Raw genomic sequence first — 25,057 nt, 5'->3', positions numbered from 1 at the left:
TGCCATTTGATGTATGTAACTGTTCTCTGGTTTCTATTAGCTGTAATTTGTGTATTGTCTTGGGCTGGGAGTTCACCTGTAACAATATGTCTCCTTCCCCCAATACTTGCAGCCTTAAGCTATAATGTAATTAAGCTTTGTCAACATCACTAGTGGAGGAATAGCCATTCTTCCTCACAGCAGGTGGCTAGTCAAATGTACATACTACATAGACTCCGCGGAGCCCACCAGTCTAAAATCTTCTGGTGGACCCAACCATTGAATAGAAGGTGTGACCCCTACCCCCCTTCATGGGCGGATCCCAGGAGCTCAGACAATCCATTCTTATTTTGAGATCAGATGTGAGTTGATAACATAGTAACATAACATAGTTAGTCCATCCAGTTCAGCCTATATTCCATCATAATAAATCCCCAGATCTACGTCCTTCTACAGAACCTAATAATTGTATGATACAATATTGTTCTGCTCCAGGAAGACATCCAGGCCTCTCTTGAACCCCTCGACTGAGTTCGCCATCACCACCTCCTCAGGCAAGCAATTCCAGATTCTCACTGCCCTAACAGTAAAGAATCCTCTTCTATGTTGGTGGAAAAACCTTCTCTCCTCCAGACGCAAAGAATGCCCCCTTGTGCCCGTCACCTTCCTTGGTATAAACAGATCCTCAGCGAGATATTTGTATTGTCCCCTTATATACTTATACATGGTTATTAGATCGCCCCTCAGTCATCTTTTTTCTAGACTAAATAATCCTAATTTCGCTAATCTATCTGGGTATTGTAGTTCTCCCATCCCCTTTATTAATTTTGTTGATCTTTGAAGGAGAAGGAGTGGGGATTCTTAGCTGAGGCAAGACCCCACGTCCAGCTGTGACTGCGGAAGCGAACGGGGCGAGACTTGAGCTGAGGACATATCTCATCGTTCGGGAGATTGTTTTGGGATCCATTGGACTAATTGTGGACTATTGCTTTGTTACCTGGCACAAGGATTATCGGGAGGTGCCCCCGAACCTGTTCCGTTGGACTAATTGTGGACTCTGTAGATCTACCTGCATGTGTTGCTCCAGCGTTCTTGATAATAAATCTGTGGAATCATCCCTTGGCCTGTTGTCCCTTCTTGCTCTGCCGTACACCCCGTCACAGGCTACACCATCTAGGCCACACACCATAGGACCCCTGGCGACCCCACTTCACCTGTGGGAAGTGAAACATCTGGGCTGCCGCAAAATCCCCCAGGGAACCCCTTTAATGCAGCATCGGTCCCCAATACTTACCGAACACCACAGGTGGCGTCACAACAAACTTTGAACATTTAACCCTCTTTAACGTTGATGCCCAGGGCCACTGACTGGGTCGCAACCACCGTGACATCCCCTTTGCGACCGGACCCGGTACCGAGTATCCCACTGCCCTGTGGGCATGTCATAAGCCGTCAGGTTCCTTTTCAATATGTGGCTTAGCACCAATTGCGACGGTTTACCCACTTAAATGCAGCAGTCACAGCATCTAATTGGTCTATTGCATCATCAAAGCATTAGCACTGCATTTTTTTTGGTCATCACCCTAAATTAATCCGAATAAGAAATATATCCTTTCTGCAAACAGCAAGCCCTCATAAAGTTAGATCATTGGAAAAAATTTTAAAAAAAAGTTTTGGCTCTCAGACGCCAGCAGAAACCAAAATGTTAAATTATTGCATTATAAAGTAGTAAAAGGTTAGCAAGAATTGCATAAATTTAGCGTCAACGGAACAGTTTTTACCCACAATATAATATGGACTTGTCATTTTTACTGTACAGTGAACACTGCAAAAACAAAACTAAAAAATGCTTCTTTTTTTTTACAATTCTACCTCATAAAGATTTGTTTCCCATTTTTCAGTACAACACGCTAAAGGTTATATGACTGCATTAAAAGTTATGAATTGTCCTACAAAAAAAAAAACAAATTAAAGGAATACAGACATGTTTGTTAAATAAAAAATGTTTTGGCACTTGGAAGGAGGAGACAATAAACTAAAAGAAAAAAAAAAATTCACACAAATTGTTTGGTTAGTCAAGGGGTTAAGTTTTATATCCCTGAAGTCAGGATCTCCGTGTCTATCACGTGCTGGATACCCGACCCCAGTTATATGCCGGTAGATTATAATCTGCACGTATCCTGTATCAAAAACACTTGCCGTTCAATAAGGACCGCGCCGCTGTCACCGGCTGCTGCTCAGAGGTTTCTGAGGAACAAAATCGGGGAATCTGCATTTATAGGAAGGGTCTCACATGATCCAGGGTGGGTCGAATTTTACTTTCGTTTCATGTTTGAGCAGATGAAAATATCAAACACCTGATGTTATTATTAACACAGAATGATGAACACGGTAAAACACCAAAGTATCCAGGAAATTTCACTCCCCAGATCTGAGGTGAGTCCGCTTGCTCTCTTAGGGTATGTGCACACGATGTGGATTTTGCTGCGGATCCGCAGCGTTTCTGCAGCTGCCGATCCACAGCAGTTTCCCATGAGTTTACAGTACATATTCCGCAGCGCTTTACAGTTTGCGCACATTATCATCACTGTCCTTGATGGGGCTCACAATCTAAATTCCCTATCAGTATGTCTTTGGAATGTGGGAGGAAACCAGAGAACCCAGAGGAAACCCACGCAAACACGGGGAGAACATACAAACTTCTTGCAGATAGTGTCGTTGGTTGGATTTGAACCCAGGACTCCAGCGCTGCAATGCTAACCACTGAGCCACCGTGCTGCCCTAGATAGAGTCCTGATCCGCAGCATCAAAGGCCTAGGACCCAGACCGCCCACATGAATGCGGAGATTGCAGAAGGAACAGTCCAGTATGCCAGGATTTAGGTGGGATTGAACCTTTTCCTTGGCCTCTGACATACCTTCCACCAGAGGCAACCCACCTGATGGAGACCCAACTGGGAGTCTCCACATTTCAAAAAAATAACTGTCATACACCACTAAAGTGGCATCATTTTCTAAAGAGTAGAAACAGTATAATAGGCCTCTGACACACCGTCTACTACAGGCAACACACCAGATGGAGATCCAAATTCGAGCCTCCACATTTCATCAAAATGTTTATAGCATTAGCAGAAGTAGCAACAGCAGGCACAAAAGACATAAAAAAAAATGGCACAAACTGCAATTAGACAAGTCAATGCATGACAGTAAAAACAACACCATCGCCTAGTCTGCCCAGTCTGCGACTGGGGTGCAAAAGTCATTGGAGATCCATGACTTGTTCTTTTGATGAAAGTGAGGCGGTCTACAGTTTCAGGATACAGCCGGATGCGCTTATCCGTCAGGACACCAATGGCAGCGTCCTGAGAGAATGCTGGCTGCCGGGCATGACAAAACCTCCAAGGTGTGACAGGCGAGCTCGGGTCACTCTTTCATTTATAAAGACCAAAATGCAAAAGGGTCCAAATTCCCCCTGAGGCATTGATATTGAGCTCCAGATACTCCTGTACCATCCTCTCCAGTCGTTCACAATGTGTCAGACTTGTACTCTGTTCTGCTGGTACCCGGACTGGTCTAAAAAATGTGTGACACGACTCACAGAAATTGCTTAGGCCACTTGCACTGCTGCTGTTGCTAATGTTTTTGCGATGACGCCTTGACATTCCCGGTATATTTTAATTTAGTGAGAAGCACTTGTGTATATATACAGCTCTGGCAAAAATGAAAAGACCACTGCAAAATTTTCAATTTCTCTGATTTTTCCTTTTATGGGTATATTTTTTGAGTACAATGTACATTGTTGTTTTATTCTATAAACTACTGACAACAGGTCTCCGAAACTTAAAAGCTAAAAAATTTTTATTTACCGTATTTTCCGGCGTATAAGACGACTTTTTAACCCCTGAAAATCTTCTTAAAAGTCGGGGGTCGTCTTATACGCCGGGTATCTATGGTGGGTGGGTGGGGGGGAGTGGTCCCGATGACGGAGGGGGCGTCCACAGGGAAGTGTGAGTATGCCCCATAACCTCATATTGTAGCTGCAGCGTCAGCGTGGGGTGCTGGGGTGCGGCGGCAGCTGCTCCTCTTCATGCCTCGTGGGTGCTGTGGGGCGGCGGTTCCTCTTCCTGCAGCGTCGGGGCTCTGTGCTGTGGGGCGGCAGCGGTGGCGTATCTTCAGGGAGAGTCAGTCGGGGCTCCTCCGGCATCTCCTGAAAGCCCGGAGGCGCCGGCAGCTCCATTGCTGCGATGCGGTGGCCTCCGGGAAAATGGGCGCTGGGGGCGGCGCAGGCTCAGATTCAGATCTCGTCCCGAGATCTCGGGAGACGAGATCTGAATCTGAGCCTGCGCCGCCCCCAGCGGCCATTTTCCTGGAGGCCACCGCATCGCAGCAATGGAGCTGCCGGCGCCTCCGGGCTTTCAGGAGATGCCGGAGGAGCCCCGACTGACTCTCCCTGAAGATACACCGCTGCTGCCGCCCCCGCTGCCGCCCCACAGCACAGAGCCCCGACGCTGTACCAAGAGGAACCGCCGCCCCACACACCCACGCGGCACAAAGGAGCAGCCGCCGCCGCTCCCCAGCACCCCACGCTGACGCTGCAGCTACAATATGAGGTAATGGGGCATACTCACACTTCCCTGTGAGACGCCCCCTCCGTCATCGGGACCACTCCCCCCCAAAAAAAAGGCACATTAGTCACCGGCCGTATAAGATGACATACGGCGTATAAGAAGACCCCCGACTTTTAAGATTTTATATTTTAACTGGAAAAGTTGGGGGGTCGTCTTATACGCCCAGTCGTCTTATACGCCGGAAAATACGGTATTTGCAGCAAATGACTAATCAACAAAATAATAAAAAAGAAACAGCGCTTTCAGACATCAAATAATGCAAAAAAACAAGTCATTATTCATGTAGAAACAACAATACTCATGTTTTAACTCAGGAAGAGTTCAGAAATCAATATTTGGTGGAGTAACCATAATTTTTAATCTCAGCTTTCATGCGTCTTGGCATGCTTTCCACCAGTCTTTCACACTGCTTTTGGGTGACCTTATGCCACTCCTGGCACAAAAATGTAAGCAGCTCTTTGTTTGATGGCTTTTGACTATCCATCTTCCTCTTGATTACATTCCAGAGGTTTTCAATGAGGTTCAGGTCTGGAGATTGGGCTGGCCATGACAGGGATTTCATGTGGTGTTCTTTCATCCACACATTGATTGACCTATCTGTGTGGCATGGCGCATTGTGCTGCTGGAAAAACCAGTCCTCAGAGTAGGGGAACATTGCCTGAGCAGCAGGAATCAACTGTTTTTTCCAGGATAACCTTGTATGCGCTTGATTCATACGTCTTTCAAAAAGATTAACCTGCCCCATTCCAGCATTGCTGAAGCATCCCCAGATCATCACCTATCCTCCACCAAATTTCACAGTAGGTGCAAGACACTGTGGCTTGTACGCCTCTCCAGGTCTCCGTCTAACCATTTGACCAGGTGTTGGGCAAAGCTGGAAATTAGACTCATCAGAGAAGATTACCTTTCTCCACTCCTCTATGGTCCAATCCTTGTGGCCTTTGGAAAACTTCAGCCTGGCTCTCCTTTGCTTTTCATTGATGAAAGGCTTTTTTCTAGCTTTTCATGACTTGAGTCCTGCCTCTAGGAGCCTGTTACGAACTGTTCTTGCTGTGAACTTCACCCCAGCTGAGATTTGCCATTCCTTTTGTAGGTCACTTGATGTCATCTTGCGGTTGCTGAGTGACATTCGAATTAGATAACGGTCAGCCCGGTCAGTGGAGAGTCACTTTTGTCCTCTGTCGGTCTGTAGCTTTGTTGTCCCCAATGTCTGCAGCTTGACCTTGTTGTAATGGACTGCAATGGACTGCCGCCTTCGAAATTTTAGGTATGTAGGCAACATGACACTCACTGTGTCTCTCTGCTAGTAAAGCCAGAATTGAGCCCTTCTTTTCCTCACTCAAGACTTTTCTTTTCAACTCGTTTGACATGGTTAAAAGTTATCTTTTCATTCAAATGAATTTTGGGCTATTCTTAGCACTTGTTTGGCCATCCAGCTTGCCCTATTGCAAGAGGATTGTGAAGACCACAGCAGTGTTTTTTATACTTTTCCCTTGTTAAATAAGATTTGGTTCAGGTGATCACCTAATCAGAAGCACATTAAGTAGAATGAGGTGTAGTTTGGTTGGAATTCAACTGACACTGGAATGGAATGGCTGTCCGACATGTAAAGATGATGATTTTTAGAAAACTTTACAGTGGTCTCTTAATGTTTGCCAGAGTTGTATACATATAGTCATACATACAGATACATGTAAATATATAGTCTCCTTTATTATGTATATTGCCGTCCCTTATTACACAGTGCCCTCGTTAAGAACAAAAACAAGTATATGCTATGTAAAAGACAGCACTGCACATAACAGCAGAGTAAGCTATATAATAAGGGACGGCACCATATATAACTAGAGAGGATGGTACGTAATAAGGGATGGTGTTATATATAATAAAAGAGGAAACTATGCAACGAAGGACGGTGTTATACATAATAAGTGAGTACACTCTATATTAAAGGGGATCTGTCACCCCAAAATTGGCCTATAAACTAAGGCCACCGCATCAGGGGCTTATCTACAGCATTCTGTATTGCTGTAGATAAGCCCCTGATGTATCCTGAAAGATAAGAAAAACAGGTTATATTATACTCACCCAGAGGCGGTCCCGATGCGGTCCAGTCCGACGGGTGTTGCGGTCCGGTTTGATAGTTGTTGCGGTCTGGCGCCTCCAATCTTCATTCAATGATGTCCTCTTCTTGTCTTCCTGCCGAGGCCTGCGGAGGTGTATTTTGTCTGTCCTGTTGAGGGCAGAGCAAAGTACTGTAGTGCACAGGCACCGGGAAAGGTCAGAGGCCCGGCGCCTGCGCACAGCAGTACTTTGCTCTGCCCTCAACATGGCAGACAAAGTACGCCTGCGCCGGAGCCGCGGCAGGAAGACAAGAAGAGGACATCATTTAGTGAAGATGGGAGACCAAATTTGAGGTGACAGATCCCCTTTAAGGGACTGTTCTAAACATAATAAGTAAATGCACTATATACTAAGGGACTGTGCTATACATATCTGTATCAGTGTGCATTGTCTGTGTGCTGCAAGCTTTTACAGACACAATGAGGATGTCGTATTCTGATCCTCAAAATCGGATCAGAACAAGACATTCTCTGGCAATCATGGATCTCATTCTCAGATCCATGACTTTCACGGATGTGTGAATGGACCTATAAAACTCTACAAGTCTATGTGCCATCTGATAAAAAAAAATCTGGCAGCACACGGACATTTCACACGAATGTGAGAATGTGGCCTAAGGGATTTTACAGATAACATAATTTATTATTATTATTATTATACATTTTTATAGCGCCATTTATTCCATGGCGCTTTACATATGAATACGGGCAAATATAGACAAATACATTAAACATGAGCAGATAACAAGGCACACGAGTACATAAGGAGGGAGGACCCTGCCCGCGAGGGCTCACAGTCTGCAGGGGGTGGGTGAGGATACACTAGGAGAGGGAAGAGCTGGCTGTGCGGCTGTTCAGTAGGTTGAGGATCACTGCAGGCTGTAGGCTTGTCGGAAGAGATAAGTCTTCAGGTTCTTTTTGAAGGTTTCTATGGTAGGCGCGAGTCTGATGTGTTGGGTTAGAGCGTTCCAGAGTATGGGGGAAGCACGGGAGAAGTCTTGGATGCGGTTATGGGAAGAAGAGATGAGAGGGGAGTAGAGAAGGAGGTCTTGGGAGGATCGGAGGTTGCGTGTAGGTAGGTACTGGGAGACCATGTCACAGATGTATGGAGGAGACAGGTTATGGATGGCTTTGTATGTCAGTGTGAGGGTTTTGAACTGGAGTCTCTGGGCGATAGGAAGCCAGTGAAGGGCTTGACACAGGGGAGAGGCTGGGGAATAGCGGGGGGACAGGTGGATTAGTCGGGCAGCAGAGTGTAGGATGGATTGGAGTGGTGCCAGAGTGCTAGAGGGGAGTCCAGAGAGTAGGAGGTTGCAGTAGTCGAGGCGGGAGATGATAAGGGCATGCACTAGCAGTGTTGCGGTCAAGGAAAGCACGGATCCGGGAAATATTTTTGAGTTTGAGACGACAGGAGGAGGCAAGGGCTTGGATATGTGGCTTGAAAGAGAGGGCAGAGTCGAGGATCACCCCGAGGCACCGGGCGTGTGGGACTGGGGAAAGTGAGCAGCCATTGACATTGATGGATAGGTCTGGTGGAGGGGTAGAGTGAGATGGGGGAAAGATGATGAATTCTGTTTTGTCCATGTTCAGTTGTAGAAAGCGAGCAGAAAAGAAGGCTGAAATGGCAGACAGACAGTGCGGGATTTTGGTAAGCAAGGAGGAGAGGTCAGGTCCGGAGAGGTAGATCTGCGTGTCATCAGCGTAGAGATGGTACTGCATACCGTGGGATTCTATGAGCTGTCCCAGGCCGAAAGTGTAGATGGAGAAGAGTAGGGGTCCTAGAACAGAGCCTTGAGGAACACCGACTGACAAGGGGCGAAGTGAGGAGGTGGTGTGGGGGAGGGAGACACTGAATGTTCGGTCTGTCAGATATGACGAGATCCAGGAAAGGGCCAAGTCTGTGATGCCAAGGGATGAGAGGATTTGTAGCAAAAGGGAGTGGTCTACAGTGTCAAAGGCAGAAGACAGGTCCAGGAGAAGGAGGACAGAGTAGTGTCGCTTGCTCCTGGCAACATAATCACTCCATGTCACACAGTGCAGATACAGAATAATATCTACATCCAGGCACTTATCGCTGACGTCTCGTCTGATTAGAGTAATTTTCTCCTGCTTCTTCTCCATCTGGTCAGACCTTTATGTCGACATCTCCCAGCCACGACATTTATTACATGGTATTAAGAAATGGGGTATGTGAACTTTTGATCAGGGTCATCTGGATGTTTTGTGTTTTTATTATCGTTTAGAAAAAGAAAACACAGTAGTTTGACAATAAATGGCTTCACCCAACCACTAACCATGAGTGGAGAAAATGCTTTGGTGTTATCATTCATATTCTCTGGAAAAAAAAGGCCAAGAAAGCAAAAATTCTGCCGGGGTATGTAAACTTTTGAGCACAACTTTATGTCAGCCAATAATTGCTGATTATTAATTTAGTCACAGGTGACTGACAGGTCTGGGTGTAGGGTTGTGAAACAGCAGGTTAAAAGAGGGGACGGGTACATCCAACATGAGTGTGAAAAAGCGAGGTTGTGGTGGAATGGGGAATAGGCTTGGTGTTCGACGTGTACGTGGGTTAGGTAGGTTACTTTTACATTTTCATTTTTAATATAAATAGATATGTGATATTGCCTTTGTGCTGTATACAGATACGTGAGGACATCACCATTTATGTTCATCTTCTGATAATGTCTCAGTCATTCCAGTAAATTACTTTTTGATTTTCCCCTTTGACTCTACTCTACCTCTTAGGAGTAAAACCGTAAATGACTTAAAAAGATAACCAAATGAAAAACCCAAGATAGTAATAGAAAACACAAGTATAATAAGGTAAAATGCCTTTATTATAAAAAATACACACTGGGCAATAAATGGCAACAGTCGTACTGTGCCTGTAACTAGAGGAAAGGATGTATAATAAACCAAATATATATGTGTATTTTTTATAATAAAGGCATTTTACCTTATTATACTTGTGTTTTCTATTACTATCTTGGGTTTTTCATTTGGTTATCTTTTTAAGTCATTTACGGTTTTACTTCCATACATAGGGCTTTTGTTGTTGTCTTTACCGAATGGTATGCCATTCATTTTTTAGTAGCAGACTTCTTTTACGGATTAGATATATTTACATATTTCCTCATTTGGGTAGTAATATATATTAGTGTCATTTTTATTATTATTATATTATTTTTATTATTTATTATTTTTTATCCATTTGAGCTATTTGTCCTCGTCCGCTGCTTTCTCTTTTCTACCTCTTAGGGTACGTTCCCACGATCAGGAATTGCTGCAGTTTTGACGTTGCGGATATATTCCGCCGTAAAAGCTGCAGCGGCCCGATGTTACAGCATAGTGGATGGGATTTCTACAAATCCCATGTCGACCATGCGTGTATGTGCACCTGCGGAAATTAACACGCGGCACGAGTTTATGAGCGGGCGTCTCCGCAACAGAAATTTGACCAATAGAAATGGTGAGATCTCTGGAGCAAACAGTATATGAAGCTAGAATACTACAGTACTGTACATTGTGTCGCGGGCATCATTGAGTACTGTAGCTCAGTACGTTAACTTCAATAGGAGCTAAGGTGCCGTACCAAAGAGCCACCACTCCATAATAGGGTGTTCCAGCTGCATATACTGTATACTTGCGGCATCTGCAGGTATAATACCTGTTCAGTAGGGGTGCCAAGAGGTCTTCAGTATCATTGCCTGGACTACCCCTTTAATGCCCTCTATTAGAGATTATGCTTGTATAGTTGTCCTTATACTATATAACAAAGGTGTCTAGATTACAGAATTTATGAAGGAAAAAAAACAATTAGAAAACTAATTTTTATACTGTTTTTTATTATGTGAAATGATTTGCCTTAAAAGATGGAGATTAGCTCAAATCATTGATTTTACTTGATTTTAAAAATATAAAGTTACATTTGATTGAAGGCTAGGGTGAAGTCATCACTTTTCCATGTTTTATTCTTGTGCCGAGTAGTATACAGCCGTTGTCAGCAGCGGTAATCGTTGAGTAAACGCTTCATTCATTCAATTTTTTTTACTTTGCCAACATTCACCCTCAACTTTAACTTTTCTGGTATCTCTTAGCCTTGTTTATCTCTCGGCTCACATAGACCCCTTTGCCTAGCATGCCATCGGGGGATGCCATGAATCCATTCCTGATGATCTTCTTGGTTGCATGGTAGGTGGTTCCATGATACATCGTATAGCTCTTGTTATCTGTTGGATGTTCACTGCTCTGCAGGGAGATTTCCTGAAATGTTGGTAAACACTCTTCTTGCCAAGTGTTACATGGATCCATCGTAAAAATAGGTAATAGAGGACAGCACTGTAGAATGGTTTATCTAAAAAAAAGAAAAGAAAAAGATTACCATATATTGACTGAAGGAGAAGCAAACATGAAGCTGGGACCACAACTTCTCATTTCTCTGCGCATGCTCGAAATATTACTGGAGTGTCCATAGCCCTTACATTCATTACTGTGCCTAGCTAAAGCGTAATTAATTTATATTTGCATTTATTGAAGTTAGATAGCAGGATAAAGGTGAAGATTACTAAGAGGGATGAAATGGCAAAACAGAAGCCTTCTTAGAACAGACGGCATTGTTGTGCTTTCTTCTAACACCTACTCATACCCCATCATGTAAACACATTTTGGAATACTGGTTGGAGATCTCACAGGTTTATTGCAACAGAGATGAGCCAGAAGACCGCGTCATCTGATTTCCCGCACTCCTGCACTGATTAGAAACACCTCACCATCATATTTAGCAGTGCAGTTGAGAGCTGCTGGAGCTTTCCAGCTTTGATTATTTCAGCTGTTCAGTGTTGGCCACTCCCATCTCCTATACATACTTGTCTCTGGCTATCAAGGATGCCAGTGTTAGCTTTTTGCTGACTGGCTCATGAGCTGGAGGGGTTGGTTGTTTGAGGAGGCATTTGGACTGTTTATCTAAACACTGTTGCTTGGTTATTCAGTTGTGTACATTTCCTCATCTTTCTCCTAGCGTACAACCCACTATTTTGTACTAAATTCTGGTCTGAAATTAAAATCAAATATATTTATCCATTAGTGTAGCTACTGGGGGGTAGAGGTAGAGGGGGCTGTTGCCCCTGTCACTGCGCTCTGAGGCCCACCTGGGGCTATGCTACTGTTAATTGTATGGGCGTGCACACCATGCCCAAACAGTTACACTCTGCGGCAGAGCAGGGAGACTCGATTTCCCTGGTCTGCCACCCAGCCGCTATGAGACCCAGACCCTTGAGCAGAAGGGGGGCTTGGTGTCAGCACTGGGTCCCCCCTTTTATTGTAAGTTCAACTGTATCGGCTGAAGGCCTATACAGTTGAAAGCACTGATGAGACAGGAAGCGTTATGCTCCTTCTCCCATCATTCCCACTTTCAGCGTCATTAGTTGACACCTGCTGTCCTGAGGTGGTGAGCTGTGCTCAGAGCATCGGGGGAACAAGGAGGAGACGTGAGTATTGCATTTTTTTTAATGGGGAGTGCTTTATACTATATAGAGTCTGCCTACGGGGTGTGCATTATACTATATAGAGTCTGCCTACGGGGTGTGCATTATACTATATAGAGTCTGCCTACGGGGTGTGCATTATACTATATAGAGTCTGCCTACGGGGTGTGCTTTATACTATATAGAGTCTGCCTACGGGGTGTGCATTATACTATATAGAGCCTGCCTACGGGGTGTGCATTATACTATATAGAGTCTGCCTACGGGGTGTGCATTATACTATATAGAGTCTGCCTACGGGGTGTGCATTATACTATATAGAGTCTGCCTATGGGGGTGCATTACACTATATAGAGTCTGTCTATGGGGAGTCCATTATACTATATTGAGGACTACCTGGTGTGTTATACTATATGGAGGCTATTTAGGGGGCCATTGTACAGTGTGGGGCTTACAGTGAGGGGGTCATCATAAAGTGCAAAGCATAATGTGGGTCTCTGTACAGTGTGGGGGCCATCATAGATTGTTGAAGCCATCAAACAGTTTGAAGGGTGCTAAGGGGTCAGTATACTATGTGGGTGGTACTATACAGTGAGGGAGCATTTTACTATGTATAAGAGAACATCATACTGTGCATAGAGGGGCTGAACAGGGGGAGACTGGAGACATTATTAGATGTTAAGTGGGCACTTATTTTTATAGGGGAACTCAGATTATTATGACTGTCAAAGGGGCACACAGAGGGCATTATTACTTTCTAGGGGGCAAAATGGGGGCACTTTGTTCCCTCTGAGGAGCTTTGCCATAGCTGTCATATGAAGTATGAGAAACCTAGAGAAAAAGGTTACCCTTTGGTCGCCAAAGACAACTGATATGGTCGGTGGACCATCAATTTATCAAAAGGATAACTTGCTGATCGCTGGGTGTCTGAGTGCTGGAATGCAGTCCGGCACTGGTAATGGAGTTCTGAAATGATCCATTCCAATGAAGCAGTGACAACTTACAGACTGCAGTGGTAGCCGGTAACCTGGGCAAAGAGCAGTGAACTATTTAATTTATTTGAGAACTTGCTTGTATAAGCACATTGCAATTTTACCTATTTACGCGTAAGAAGCTGAAACAACCCTTTGCAATGGTAATATATCCTAGCTTTATACCATCATGTGTCCACTGCACGGAGAGGCAGGAGAAAAGTAACTTTATTCCCCCGACAGTATTCAGTCATACAGGCGGTGTCAGTACAGTTTCAGTCACTGTTCGGTGTATAGAGAACAGTGACTGTAACTGCGCCCACGCATTGACTTACAGCCGGCTCTAATACCTATATGGCTTGTATCCTACATTTTTCACCAGTTTCCCCCCTGCAGATTATATCTCTATATTCCAGTTGTATCTGAGCTAGTGGGTAGAGACTGCAGCACACACAGACATGAGGGATTCCTGCTTTCCTGCCTCCATGTTCAACATGTTAGAAAGCAGCAACAGCATGGAGGACATTATACAGCAGTACTGAGCAGTGCAGCAGTGAATCCAACCCTGGTATGAGAAAAAGATTTATTAGAAAAAGACAACACAATCCCTGTGTCTCCCAACATTTCTGCTACAGCAGCCTCTACATTCACAAATATTTTACTTCACCATACTAATTAACTGTCCTATGTGTTCAAATAATGCCATATCACTAAATGTGGATGCAGAGAGCCTGCCAGGACCGTGGGGTACTCGGAATCGGGCCGGTTCTTAAAGGGTTGTCACAGTGGCAGTGACCCAGTCCGTGGCCCTGGGCGTCCAAGTTAAAAAGGAATTAAAGTTTATGAAAGTTATTTGTTTGTGACGCCACCTGTAGTATTCGGTCAGGGATGACCAACGCTGCTTAAAGGGGTCCAATGGGGAATGATGGTACAGCAGCAGGGATGGTATGGCTTCCCACAGGTGAAGCTGGATCCCCAGGGCTCCCATTGTAGCAGGGCCAGGTGGTAGGTGGTGTAGAAAGAACCAGAGGACACAAAGTTGCAGTCTCTTTACCTTTTTACTGGTGTAAGGCAGCCATAGTCCAGGATACGGATGCTGGTGGTTGTCTGGCTTGCTTGGAAGCGATTCGGGAATCCCCCTAGCCAGGTAGGGTTGGAAGCCTTCCACTACGTGCTGTGTTGTAGTCCCTTGCTGCCTTGGGCCGCACACAAGGTCCTCACTTTCTCTTTATCCATTTTGGTAGCGCACTACCTGCATGGCAGGCAACTAGAGCCTTTTTACAGGTGTCTCTCAGATGACTCCAGGCTCTATGTGCTGCTGTGCCTTCGGGTGTTAATGGTGGACAGGCGACTTGCAAACAGCTGTCCGCCGGTTTCTGCTGTGGGGCATACAGTCCCACACAGCCTCAGTCTTCCGGCCACCAGATCCTGCACTTCAGCGTGGGGGAAGCTCAGTCGCAGCTTCTCTCCAGCTCCTCACTCTCCTTTGCTTTTCTTCCCCTTTCTGTCTCCTACAGACTGCTCTGTTTCTCTTTCCTCCGTCCAGGAGCTGCAGATCCACTTATCTGCACGGTCCCAGCTTTCCTCTCTCTGACTCTCTCTGTCTGCTTCCTCTCTCCTCTGTCCCTCTGACAGACTGACTGATTAACTCCTCCTCCAGCCAGAATATATAGAGAAGTTCCCCTGAATCAGGGTTTTGAGCTCCCCCTTCTGGCCTTGAGTCAGAACAGTGCTGCATGCACTGGTTATCTGTTAATGGGATCCTTCCTCGCTTCCAAGCATGGCATCACCCTCCCTTACAGATGCATACATGTTCTCTATATATGGTGGTTGGGCCAAAGGATGCCCATTCTCTCACTAAATATGGATGATAGACCCTGCTGTGCTCCAGGGGATCATGTAGCTGTGTGTGCCATACAAGCAGAGATCAGGAGGAACAATTCTTAGATGTACTGTACAGCAAAGAGCTTTATAAAAGAACCAACAATGCAAATGCATTTCTAGATAGAGTTGCACTTCAAGTTGGGCAAAATTGGCTTCTTTTTAAAACAATGGTAAACATTGCCATATACAGCTAAGTCCAGAACTATTTGGACAGTGGCTGAATCTTCATGACTTCAGCTCTGCAGGCCGCTATTTTGGATTTAAAATGAAACAACTGAGATGCAACTGAAGTGCAGACTTTCACGTTTAATTAAAAGAGTTGAACAAAAATATCGTGTGAAACTTTTAGGAATTGCAGCCATTATTCTAATTTCAGGAGCTCAAAAGTAATAGGTAAAAATTAACTTTACCGTAAAGAAAATGTTAATTTCTAATGCTTTGCTGCTCAGTCATCCTTGCTGCATTTGGTAGAATCTGAGCAGAAGGTATCATCTCCCTGTACACACAGAATTAGTCCGTCTGCTTCTGTCTTTAGTCACATCAACAATAACCACTAGTGACCCAGTGCTATTGGAAGCCAAGCATGCCTGCGCCGTAACTCTTACTCAAGGGGTTAAATTTTATATCCCTGAAGTGTCTATCAAGTGCTGGATACCCGACCCGATATGTAATAATATAGATTATAATCTGCACATATCCTGTATCAAAAACACTTACCGTTCAGTAAGGACCGTGCCGCTGTCACCGGCTGCTGCTCAGAGGTTTTGAGGACCAGGGCTGGGGAATCTGCTTTTATAGGAAGGGTCTCATATGATCCAGGGTGGGTCGAGTTTTACTTTCGTTTCATGTTTGAGAGATGAAAATATCACAGCTGAGGTTATTATTAACACAGAATGATGAACATGGTAAAACCCTGAAGCATCCAGGATATCTCAATCCCCAGACCCTAGAGGAACCCCCTAACAATAATCTAATAATAATCTTTATTTATATAGCGCCAACATATACAATTCAGCAGTTCATATAAAAGTCATAAGTAACAATACAATAATCAAAGCAAAATAATGACGACCCTGCCCGTAAAAGCTTACAATATACAGTGAGGTGGGGCAGACAAAAAGTACAGGGCCTTATTTACAATGATGGTCCAGCCATCTTGACGGAATGGGGATAGATAAAGGCTGCATGAGCTAGTCACCAGCCAGTGTTTGTGGTGCTGTTGGGTGCAGTGGAGTTTGATGGAGAATTATGTTCAGAGAAAGTGAATGGGTTATATACAAAAGGACTTCCATCAGGGAACGTGATAGGCCGCTCTAAACAGATATGTTTTTAGGGAGCGCCTAAAACTGTAAAAAATGTGGCTAGTCCTGATTTCTTGGGAAGTCTTGGATCCGGGAGTGGGAGGTACAGATTAGTGCAGATGTTAGTCGAAAGTCGCTCTAAAAGCATTGCAAGCAGATATGTCAATAAACAGAAATGAGGGAGGAGATGTAGGGGGGCGCCGCACTGTGGAGAATTTTGTGGGTGAGAACAAGCAGTATTATTATTATTATTATTATTTATTGTTATAGTGCCATTTATTACATGGTGCTTTACATGTGAGGAGGGGTATACATAATGAAAACAAGTACAATAATCTTAAACAATACAAGTCATAACTGGTACAGGAGGAATGAGGACCCTGCCCGCGAGGGCTCACAATCTACAAGGGATGGGTGAGAATACAGTAGGTGAGGGTAGAGATGGTCATGCAGCGGTTTGGTCGATCGGTGGTAGCTGCAGGTTGTAGGCTTGTCTGAAGAGGTGGGTCTTCAGGTTCTTTTTGAAGGTTTCAATGGTAGGCGAGAGTCTGATGTGTTGTGGTAGAGAGTTCCAGAGTAGGGGTGATACGCGAGAGAAATCTTGTATACGATTGTGGGAAGAGGAGATAAGAGGGGAGTAGAGTAGGAGATCTTGTGAGGATCGGAGGTTGCGGGTAGGTAAGTACCGGGAGACGAGGTCACAGATGTATGGAGGAGACAGGTTGTGGATGGCTTTGTACGTCATGGTTAGGGTTTTGTAGTGGAGTCTCTGGGCAATGGGGAGCCAGTGAAGGGATTGACAGAGGGGAGAGGCCGGGGAATAGCGGGGGGACAGGTGGATTAGTCGGGCAGCAGAGTTTAGAATAGATTGGAGGGGTGAGAGAGTGTTAGCGGGGAGGCCACAGAGCAGGAGGTTGCAGTAGTCAAGGCGAGAGATGATGAGGGCATGGACTAGGGTTTTTGCAGATTCATGGTTGAGGAATAAATTGGATCCTGTAATGAATGGGCAGACAGTGCAATGACTGGCAAAAAGTCGGACGCGTCCAAATACCGATAAGCCAGATGGACGACCCTGGCTTCTGCATTAAGGATGGACTGGAAAGGAGAAAGTCGAATGAGGGTGAGGCCAATTAATAGAGCGTTGCAGTAGTCCAGGCGGGAGTGGATCAGGGCAACAGTGAGGGTTTTTGTTCTTTCCATGGTGAGAAAAGGGCGGATTCTAGAGATGTTCTTTATGTGCAAGCAACAAGAGAGGACAAGAGATTGTATATGGGAGGTGTAGGAAGATTGATGTCAAACATAACAGCCAGACAGCGAGCCTGCTGCCGGGGCGTTATTATGGTGCCACCCATGGAGAGGGAGATGTCAGCTTTAGGGAGGTCAGTAGATGGTGGGAGCAGAAGAAGTTCAGTTTTGGAAAGGTTGAGTTTCAGACAGAGAGCAGACATGATGTTGGAGACTGCGGACAGACAGTCAGTGGCGTTCTGTAGTACAGCTGGGGTAAGGTCAGGGGATGACGTGTATAGTTGTGTGTCATCAGCATAAAGATGGTACTGAAAGCCAAATCTGCTGATGGTCTGTCCAACTGGGGCAGTGTAGAGAGAGAAGGGAAGGGGGCCAAGAACTGAGCCCTGAGGGACCCCAATAGTGAGAGGAAGAGGAGAAGTGGAGTCAGCGAACGAAAAACCGAAGGAGCGGTCAGAAAGATAGGAAGAGAACCAGGAGAGGGCAGTGTCTGTCCTTAATGCCTATTGACTGGAGCCTAGAGAGTAGGAGATGGTAGTCAACAGTGTTTAAAGCTGCAGAGAGGTCAAGAAGAATGAGCAGAGAGTGGTCACCATTACACTTCGCTGTCAGAAGGTCATTGGTCACTTTTATAAGTGCAGTTTCTGAAGAATGTAGGGGGCGGAAGCCGGACTGTGATGCATCCAGGAGAGAGTGAGTGGAGAGGTAACGGGTAAGGCGGGAGTAGTCCAGGCACTCCAATAGTTTAGAGATGAAGGGGAGATTGGTCTGTAGTTATTTGTGCAGGATGGGTTGAAAGAAGATTCTTTTAATAATGGAGTAATGATAGTGTTTGAAGGAAGGAAAAATACCAGAGGAGAGGGAGAGATTGAAGATTTTAGTTAGGTGAGTAGTGACGACAGGAGAGAGAGACTAGAGGAGATGTGCGGGAATAGGGTCAGTAGTGCATGTAGTCGGACAAGAAGAAGAGAGGAGCTTGGAGACTTCTTCTTCTGTGACTGGATCAAATGTGTAGAATGAGCCAGAGGAGATATGAGGAGTGATGCACATGGTGGTGGGGAGCAAATTTCCTGACGGATATTCTCTATTTTCTCTGTAAAGTGTGAGGCCAGGTCATCAGCACCCTAGTTCTATGTCCCTTTTAGGAGCATTGAGGGATTAGTCAGGGAGGAGTCAATATGGGGCTTTTAAGGGTCAGCGGAGAGCAACATAGGGTGCAGCAGAGATTAGATAGAGTCCTGACGCGCTACATTAAAGACCTAAGAAACAGAAAGCCCAAATGAATGCCGTGCTCCCAGTAGAATCTGTCCAGTATTTGGGTGGGATTGAACCATTTTCCACATGTTCACTTACACTTTTAGATGTGCTTCTACACCACCATTAGGCAGGTCATTCTTGTACGGCCATTAAGGGACAAGTATTCACAAATGTCTCACTGTACAAAGGCAAATGTCATCTGGGTGTGTTTTGTGTGTTTCTGATATTGAAGATGGAAGCGAAGAGAAGACAGGACTTGGATGGAGAAAGCGAGCCAGTGGAGGACCCGCTGGGGAACGTTGAAGCCATTACAGGTGAAGGGGCAAGGTGAGTATAATATTTTTTTTTTTTTTTTTTTTTTAAGCCCTCCATTTATTATGTTCTTGGGTCTGGAAAGTCCTGAGAACATACGAAACAGAATTTACTAGCACTTCGATTTGCACCACAATGATTTTTCCCATTGCCTCCGCCAAGCTTGCTCTGCTCCTTGCTGTGGATTCAATTTTTCAATTGTATTTTAAAGTTCAGAACCCCCAGGATTTCTGCACTAAAAAAAACTTATTAAAACACTGCATTAAATATGCATCAAAAACCCATGAGGCTGCATTTGCATGATGCGTTCCAAATGAGTTTTTCTGAAGCTTCCGGGAAGTTTTAGTACCCAGACCCTGGAGGTTCCCACTAGCTTTTTGTCTCCTTTAGACGCATTCTGATATTTAGGGATAAGACAGGGGGCGACTCAATATGGGGATGTTATAGGTCAGTGGAGAGCGATATAGGGTGCAACAGAGATTTGATAGAGTCTTGACCCGCTGCATCAAAGACCTAGGACTCAGACCGAACACATGAATGCTGTGCTCCCAGGAGAAACAGTCCAGTGTGCCAGGATTCAGGAGGGAGAGGACCATTTCCCATATGTGCACCGGTGGTATGCTCACACTTTTGGATGCACATCTGTACCCCCATTAGGTAAATTATTCTCATACTGTAGTTATTGAGCAAATATTCACAAATGTCTGACTGTACATAGACCAATGTTATGTGTGAGGGTTGGGGGTTCTGAACCTTTTTAGAGACGTAATTTTTGATACATCGTAAGGAATGGCTAATTTTTATAATTTATACAAAGTTTTTGGTCACCACTGCTATTTTCAGTCTTTCGTTACGAATGCTGATATTCTTGGCAGCTCCAATCAGTAATCCAATTGTTGGCCGACAAACCATCCGCAAGGATAAGTTACTGATCGCTGGGGGTCCGAGTGCTGGGACACCGACTGATACTGATAATGGAGCTCTGAAATCACCCATGAAGGTGAAGCGGAATTCCACAGACCCATTACTTGCTTATGGGACTCTCAGGTATAACTCAACTATCTTCGACAGTCCGAAAGACATTGAATAGAGCAGTGGTGCTAATTTTGACTTTTAGCTTTTTTTAATATCCAAAAAAAAAAAGAATTTACTTTCATCTTCTTATAACGTGTCTGTTATTCCAGTAAATGACTCTTTGGTTTTCCCCTTTGATTCCACCTTTTCTATAATTATCCCGGTGACTGCCCGCGGATCTAATAACTTCATTACTAATCATCATGTGATCTGATTTCTCACTCCTTGAGTTTGGCACATGGCAGAGCCCTCGTACATACTGTGATATTGCAGCTGTCTTTACAGAGGTGTCTGTGCTCAGTGAAAAAATCATATTAACCAAGTAATGAAAAAGTTTTAAACTTTCTCTAATACTTTGCGCATGAATTCCCCGGGGAGATCTCTGCTTGTAACATTCTCATATACTTTGAGCACTTACCCCATGAGTCTGACATGTTACATAGCCAAACTGTACTATACTTTGTCCTTACCCCATGGGATCTACTGACCTCCCTCCTTCCATCCGCCGGCCTCCTCTATCACCAGTAGCGGAGACTCTCGTAGCCGGCTGTGTCCTACATCACCGTCGCCTCTCTGGGCATATGTAGTGCACTGATGAAGCCGGGGTGGATCAGCTGTTAACCAGTTAAATCCCCCTGTCACACAGCACCAGATCCCGAAAAATGATAATCGTACCGGTCTCGGAAAATGCCGACAAACCCAAAAACTTTTTTTTCATACAAATTTCAGATTTTTTTTTTTCACCACTTAAATAAAAAATAAATTACCATATACATGTTTAGTATTTGTGTCATCATACTGACTTGGAGAATCATATCGCCAGGTCACTTTTACCATATAAGAAACATGGTAAATGATTAAAAAAAAAAAAAACTAATGTGAAATTGCAGTTCTTCTTTTTCTTTCAGTTTCACCGCACTTGGAATTTTTTTCCTGCTTTTCAGTACACTATATGGTAAAATCAATGGTCCCATTCAAAAGTACAACTCATCCCACAAAAAAATAAGCCCATACATGGCTGTATTGATGGAAGTATAAAGTTATGGATCTTGGAAGAAGGGGAGGGAAAAAAAGAAAAAACTAAATAACAAAAAATGGCCATGTCGTGAAGGGAATAATCAAAAAAAAAAGTGGTTGTAATAAATACATAGTGGCTGTTTGGGGGGCCTGGAGAAGCTATTCGAGGGGCCTGGAGAAACTGACAGGTTCCCTTTAAGTACAACAAACTATATACACATCTTAAAATGTGTTGGAACTTACTAACTGCAAGGTCTTCGCTTTATTAGAGGACTGTACCTGTAGTTTCTGGTGAGTTTTCAGAATAACATATTGTTTGTGAATATAAGGAATAACACTATTTCTGGCCATTATATGATTTGTATGCTGCATTTTTCTCTTGTTTTCACCTCTGCTGGCTCATTTGTTAATTTTTAGTTGTCTCTGAGCTAGTGGGTGGAGAATAGCTGCTATTATGTGTCCGGTACACAGCGCACACAGAGACATGAGGGATTCCTGTTCTCCTGTCTCTATGTAGCTCATGTTCAGAAGCAGCAGAATGGAGGACAGTATACAGCAAAACTGAACAGTGCAGCTGTGAATCCAGCTCTGGAGTGAGATAAAACACTAGAAAGCTGCAGCATAATCTGTCTTTGTCTCCCAACATTTTTCCTATACACAGCGCATACAGAGACATGTGGGATTCCTGCTCTTCTGTCTCTGTGTGGCTCATGTTCAGAAGCAGCAGAATGGAGGACAGTATACAGCAAAACTGAACAGTGCAGCTGTGAATCCAGCTCTAGAGTGAGATAAAACACTAGAAAGCTGCAGCACAATCTGTCTTTGTCTCCCAACATTTTTCCTATACACAGCGCATACAGAGACATGAGGGATTCCTGCTCGCCTGTCTCTATGTGGCTCATGTTCAGAAGCAGCAGAATGGAGAACATTATACAGCAGAACTGAGTAATGTAGCAGTGAATCCAGCTCTGGAGTGAGCTAAAACACTAGAAAGCTGCAGCACAATCTATCTTTGTCTCCCAACATTTTTCCTTTACACAGCGCATACAGAGACATGAGGGATTCCTGCTCTCCTGTCTCTATGTGGCTCATGTTCAGAAGCAGCAGAATGGAGAACATTATACAGCAGAACTGAGCAATGTAGCAGTGAATCCAGCTCTGGAGTGAGATAAAACACTAGAAAGCTGCAGCACAATCTGTCTTTGTCTTGCAACATTTTAATAAGATCCTGCATGAGATACATTCACAAATTTTCTGTTTGACCCCACAGGTGACCCATCCTACTTGTATAAATATAATAAACAATAGCATGTAATTAAAAGTGGACGTGCTCTGTACAGATAGTGGTTGGGCCAAATGATCCTCAACCTGTTGCTGATATGGATGATAGACCCTAGAGTGCTGTGCTCCAGGAGATCACACCACCGTGCCAGGCAGGCAGAGATCATTACTGAGCGAAGGTACAATCCTCAAATGTAATATTGTAAGAGGGTGAACTGTAGTCCCACTGAGAGGGCACTAGGACCCTGTGGTTTTTGCCTGTTGCAGCAGAGGACAGACCTCCCAGAGACAGTGTGTGCTGCGGGGTGGGGTCTAGTGTCTCGAGTGTAAAGTGAAAGTAGGAAGTGAGAGCTGAGAGAGAAAAGGCGTGAAGAAAAGGAGAAGCTGCTGTGAGATCTTAAAAAGAGACTGTGTGGATTTACTGCAAGTGTTTTTGGAGGAAAAGAAGCTTTTGAGAGACTTTTTGTTGCTAACGTTCCCCTGGAGAAGAGCTAACCTTTTGTTTAACTCTGTGAGAGACTTGTGTTGCTAACGTTTCCTGGAGACGAGCTAACCCTTTATCTAAGAAAAGACGGAGACTTTGCTAAGAACCCAGTACGAATTTGGAAGTCTGTGGATTCCCTGTGCATTGAGTGGAGGAACAAGTCTGGACAGACTGCTGATACAGAGACGGACGGATTGTCGTGGAAGCATTCCTAGGAGCTACAGAAGCAGAGACAACATCGTGAGACCACTAACTAAGTCCCCGGCGTTTGGGCTCGGCATCGGCCGACAAGACAAGAGGAGCTTGCTGTAACTTATTGGCGCTGAAGATATGGACTGGCTACAGCCTCTGCGGATTCCTGCCTGAGAGGAAATCCATCTCAGGATACGGTACCATAGTTATAGATACCCGGGTATCTCTGCTCAGAGTGTTAAATTGTTACTTTAGAGGTGTATCTTATATTAGAGTTGTGTAAGTTATACTCAATGTGCCATTCCAGGGGCTCCCTTAATAACACTACATTCAATTTACACTTGTTCCTGTTGTTAGTTGCCTGTTAGGTAAATTTCTTACTAGTCTGTTGTAGTACACAGTTCTCAGGAGACCTTTGAGTGGCACAGTGATTTCAGCTGCTGCTGAATTAGTGTATCTTTGGGGTGCATCTGCCTTAATATTCTCCATATTACCTTGATTAATTTGCCTTTGAGTAAATACCTTTGGAGATTTCTGCCTTGGTCTTGGTTTGTGACTCACTGGATCTTATTCGGACCTCTGGTCATTACATTTTTGGCGTAGTCGGCAGGATCCAGTGTTTGTCATGGACGAGGGCGAGGGTGGAAATGACCCCGCTGTATCCGCATCCTCCTCGGGGGTTGGGGTTCCCCTGGCAGCCGCGGCGACTCCGGGAGGGTATGTGCCTGTAGGAGCTTTACTTCAGCACATGCCGAAATACGATGGGCGCAATATGGCGTTGCAAGATTGGGCTGAGAGAATCCGGAGTATTCTGCGCATGTGTAATTTGACCCCCGCATTACGCGCTGAGCTGGCATTAAATGCACTGGAGGGTGATATTAGGCATATGGTGATGGTGCGCCCAGAATCAGAGAGGGATACATTAGAAAAGATTTTGGAACTGTTAGAGGGGAGTTTGGGGGGCCGAGCGCGTGTGGCCCAGCTTCGGTCCCTATTCTTTAATCGTCCCCAGAGAGAGTGTGAGTCCCTGATGCAGTACTCTAATATTTTGCAAGAGATGTTGAATGAGATGCAGCGACTAGACCCGGGGGCCATGGGGGCGTTCCGGGAGGTAGACCGCTTGCTCCGGGACCAATTCATCACCGGTTTAGCCCATAGACTTCTCCGGGACAAGCTGTTGGAAATGGCCCGGGTTGCACCAGAGTTATCTTTCTGGCAGATTTACCGAGCTGCAGTGGAAAGGGAAGAGAAATCAGCCTATGTTCCCGAAGGGTCAGTGAACAGTGCCCAGCTGGAGGAAGGTGTGTCATCAGGGTCGGGGGAGAGGGGCTTGTAAGCGTGGTACAAGCTTTGCGTGCTGAGGTGAAGGAGTTGAAGCTGAAATTGTCTCAACTGACAGTTGATCCCGCCTCTACCACCTCACGGGAACCTCCTGCCCCACCCCCTGGAACGGTGACCCCGCAAATGGCCAGGTCGTCCTATCAGAATGAGTCAAGCCCTCGCCCACGAGGAACAATCACCTGCTGGAAGTGTGGCCGCCAGGGACACATCTCGCGTTACTGCCGGGCGCTTACAGCCCCAGAAACCCCGTCGCCGGCTTTAAACTTCCGGCCGCTGCCATGAGAGGGCAAGCAGCAGCGGCCCCACCCACACAAAGCCCTCGACGGAATGAACAAGATTTGTTTGCATGTAGTCCAGTGATAGAAGCAGAGTTTGAAGGGCGGAAGATGAGGTGCTTGGTTGACACGGGATCCGAATGTACTATAATGCCTCTAGAAGTATATGAGAGATACTTCAGTCGACTAGTGATTCCAGAGGATGGCC

At 45.0% G+C, this 25,057-nt stretch overlaps 1 protein-coding gene across 1 annotated transcript in view; it reads right to left on the bottom strand.

Annotated features, from left to right (window-relative positions):
- The window catches only part of LOC138652258 (uncharacterized), a 114,341-nt gene extending 98,431 nt beyond the window's left edge, over window positions 1–15,910 (bottom strand). The window contains exons 1-2 of the mRNA XM_069743025.1: window positions 15,788–15,910; window positions 10,866–11,086 (exon numbers count right to left, since the gene is read on the bottom strand). Of these exons, the coding sequence (XP_069599126.1) occupies window positions 10,866–11,043 (178 nt within the window). The 5' untranslated portion in view covers window positions 11,044–11,086; window positions 15,788–15,910. The remainder of the gene's footprint in view (window positions 1–10,865; window positions 11,087–15,787) is intronic.
- Between the last annotated feature and the right edge of the window lie 9,147 nt (window positions 15,911–25,057).

Source organism: Ranitomeya imitator, chromosome 10 (genome assembly GCF_032444005.1).
Source record: "Ranitomeya imitator isolate aRanImi1 chromosome 10, aRanImi1.pri, whole genome shotgun sequence".
Classification (NCBI taxonomy): domain Eukaryota; kingdom Metazoa; phylum Chordata; class Amphibia; order Anura; family Dendrobatidae; genus Ranitomeya; species Ranitomeya imitator.
Note: the sequence above shows the minus strand (reverse complement) of the source record. Positions and strands in the feature narration are given on the sequence as shown.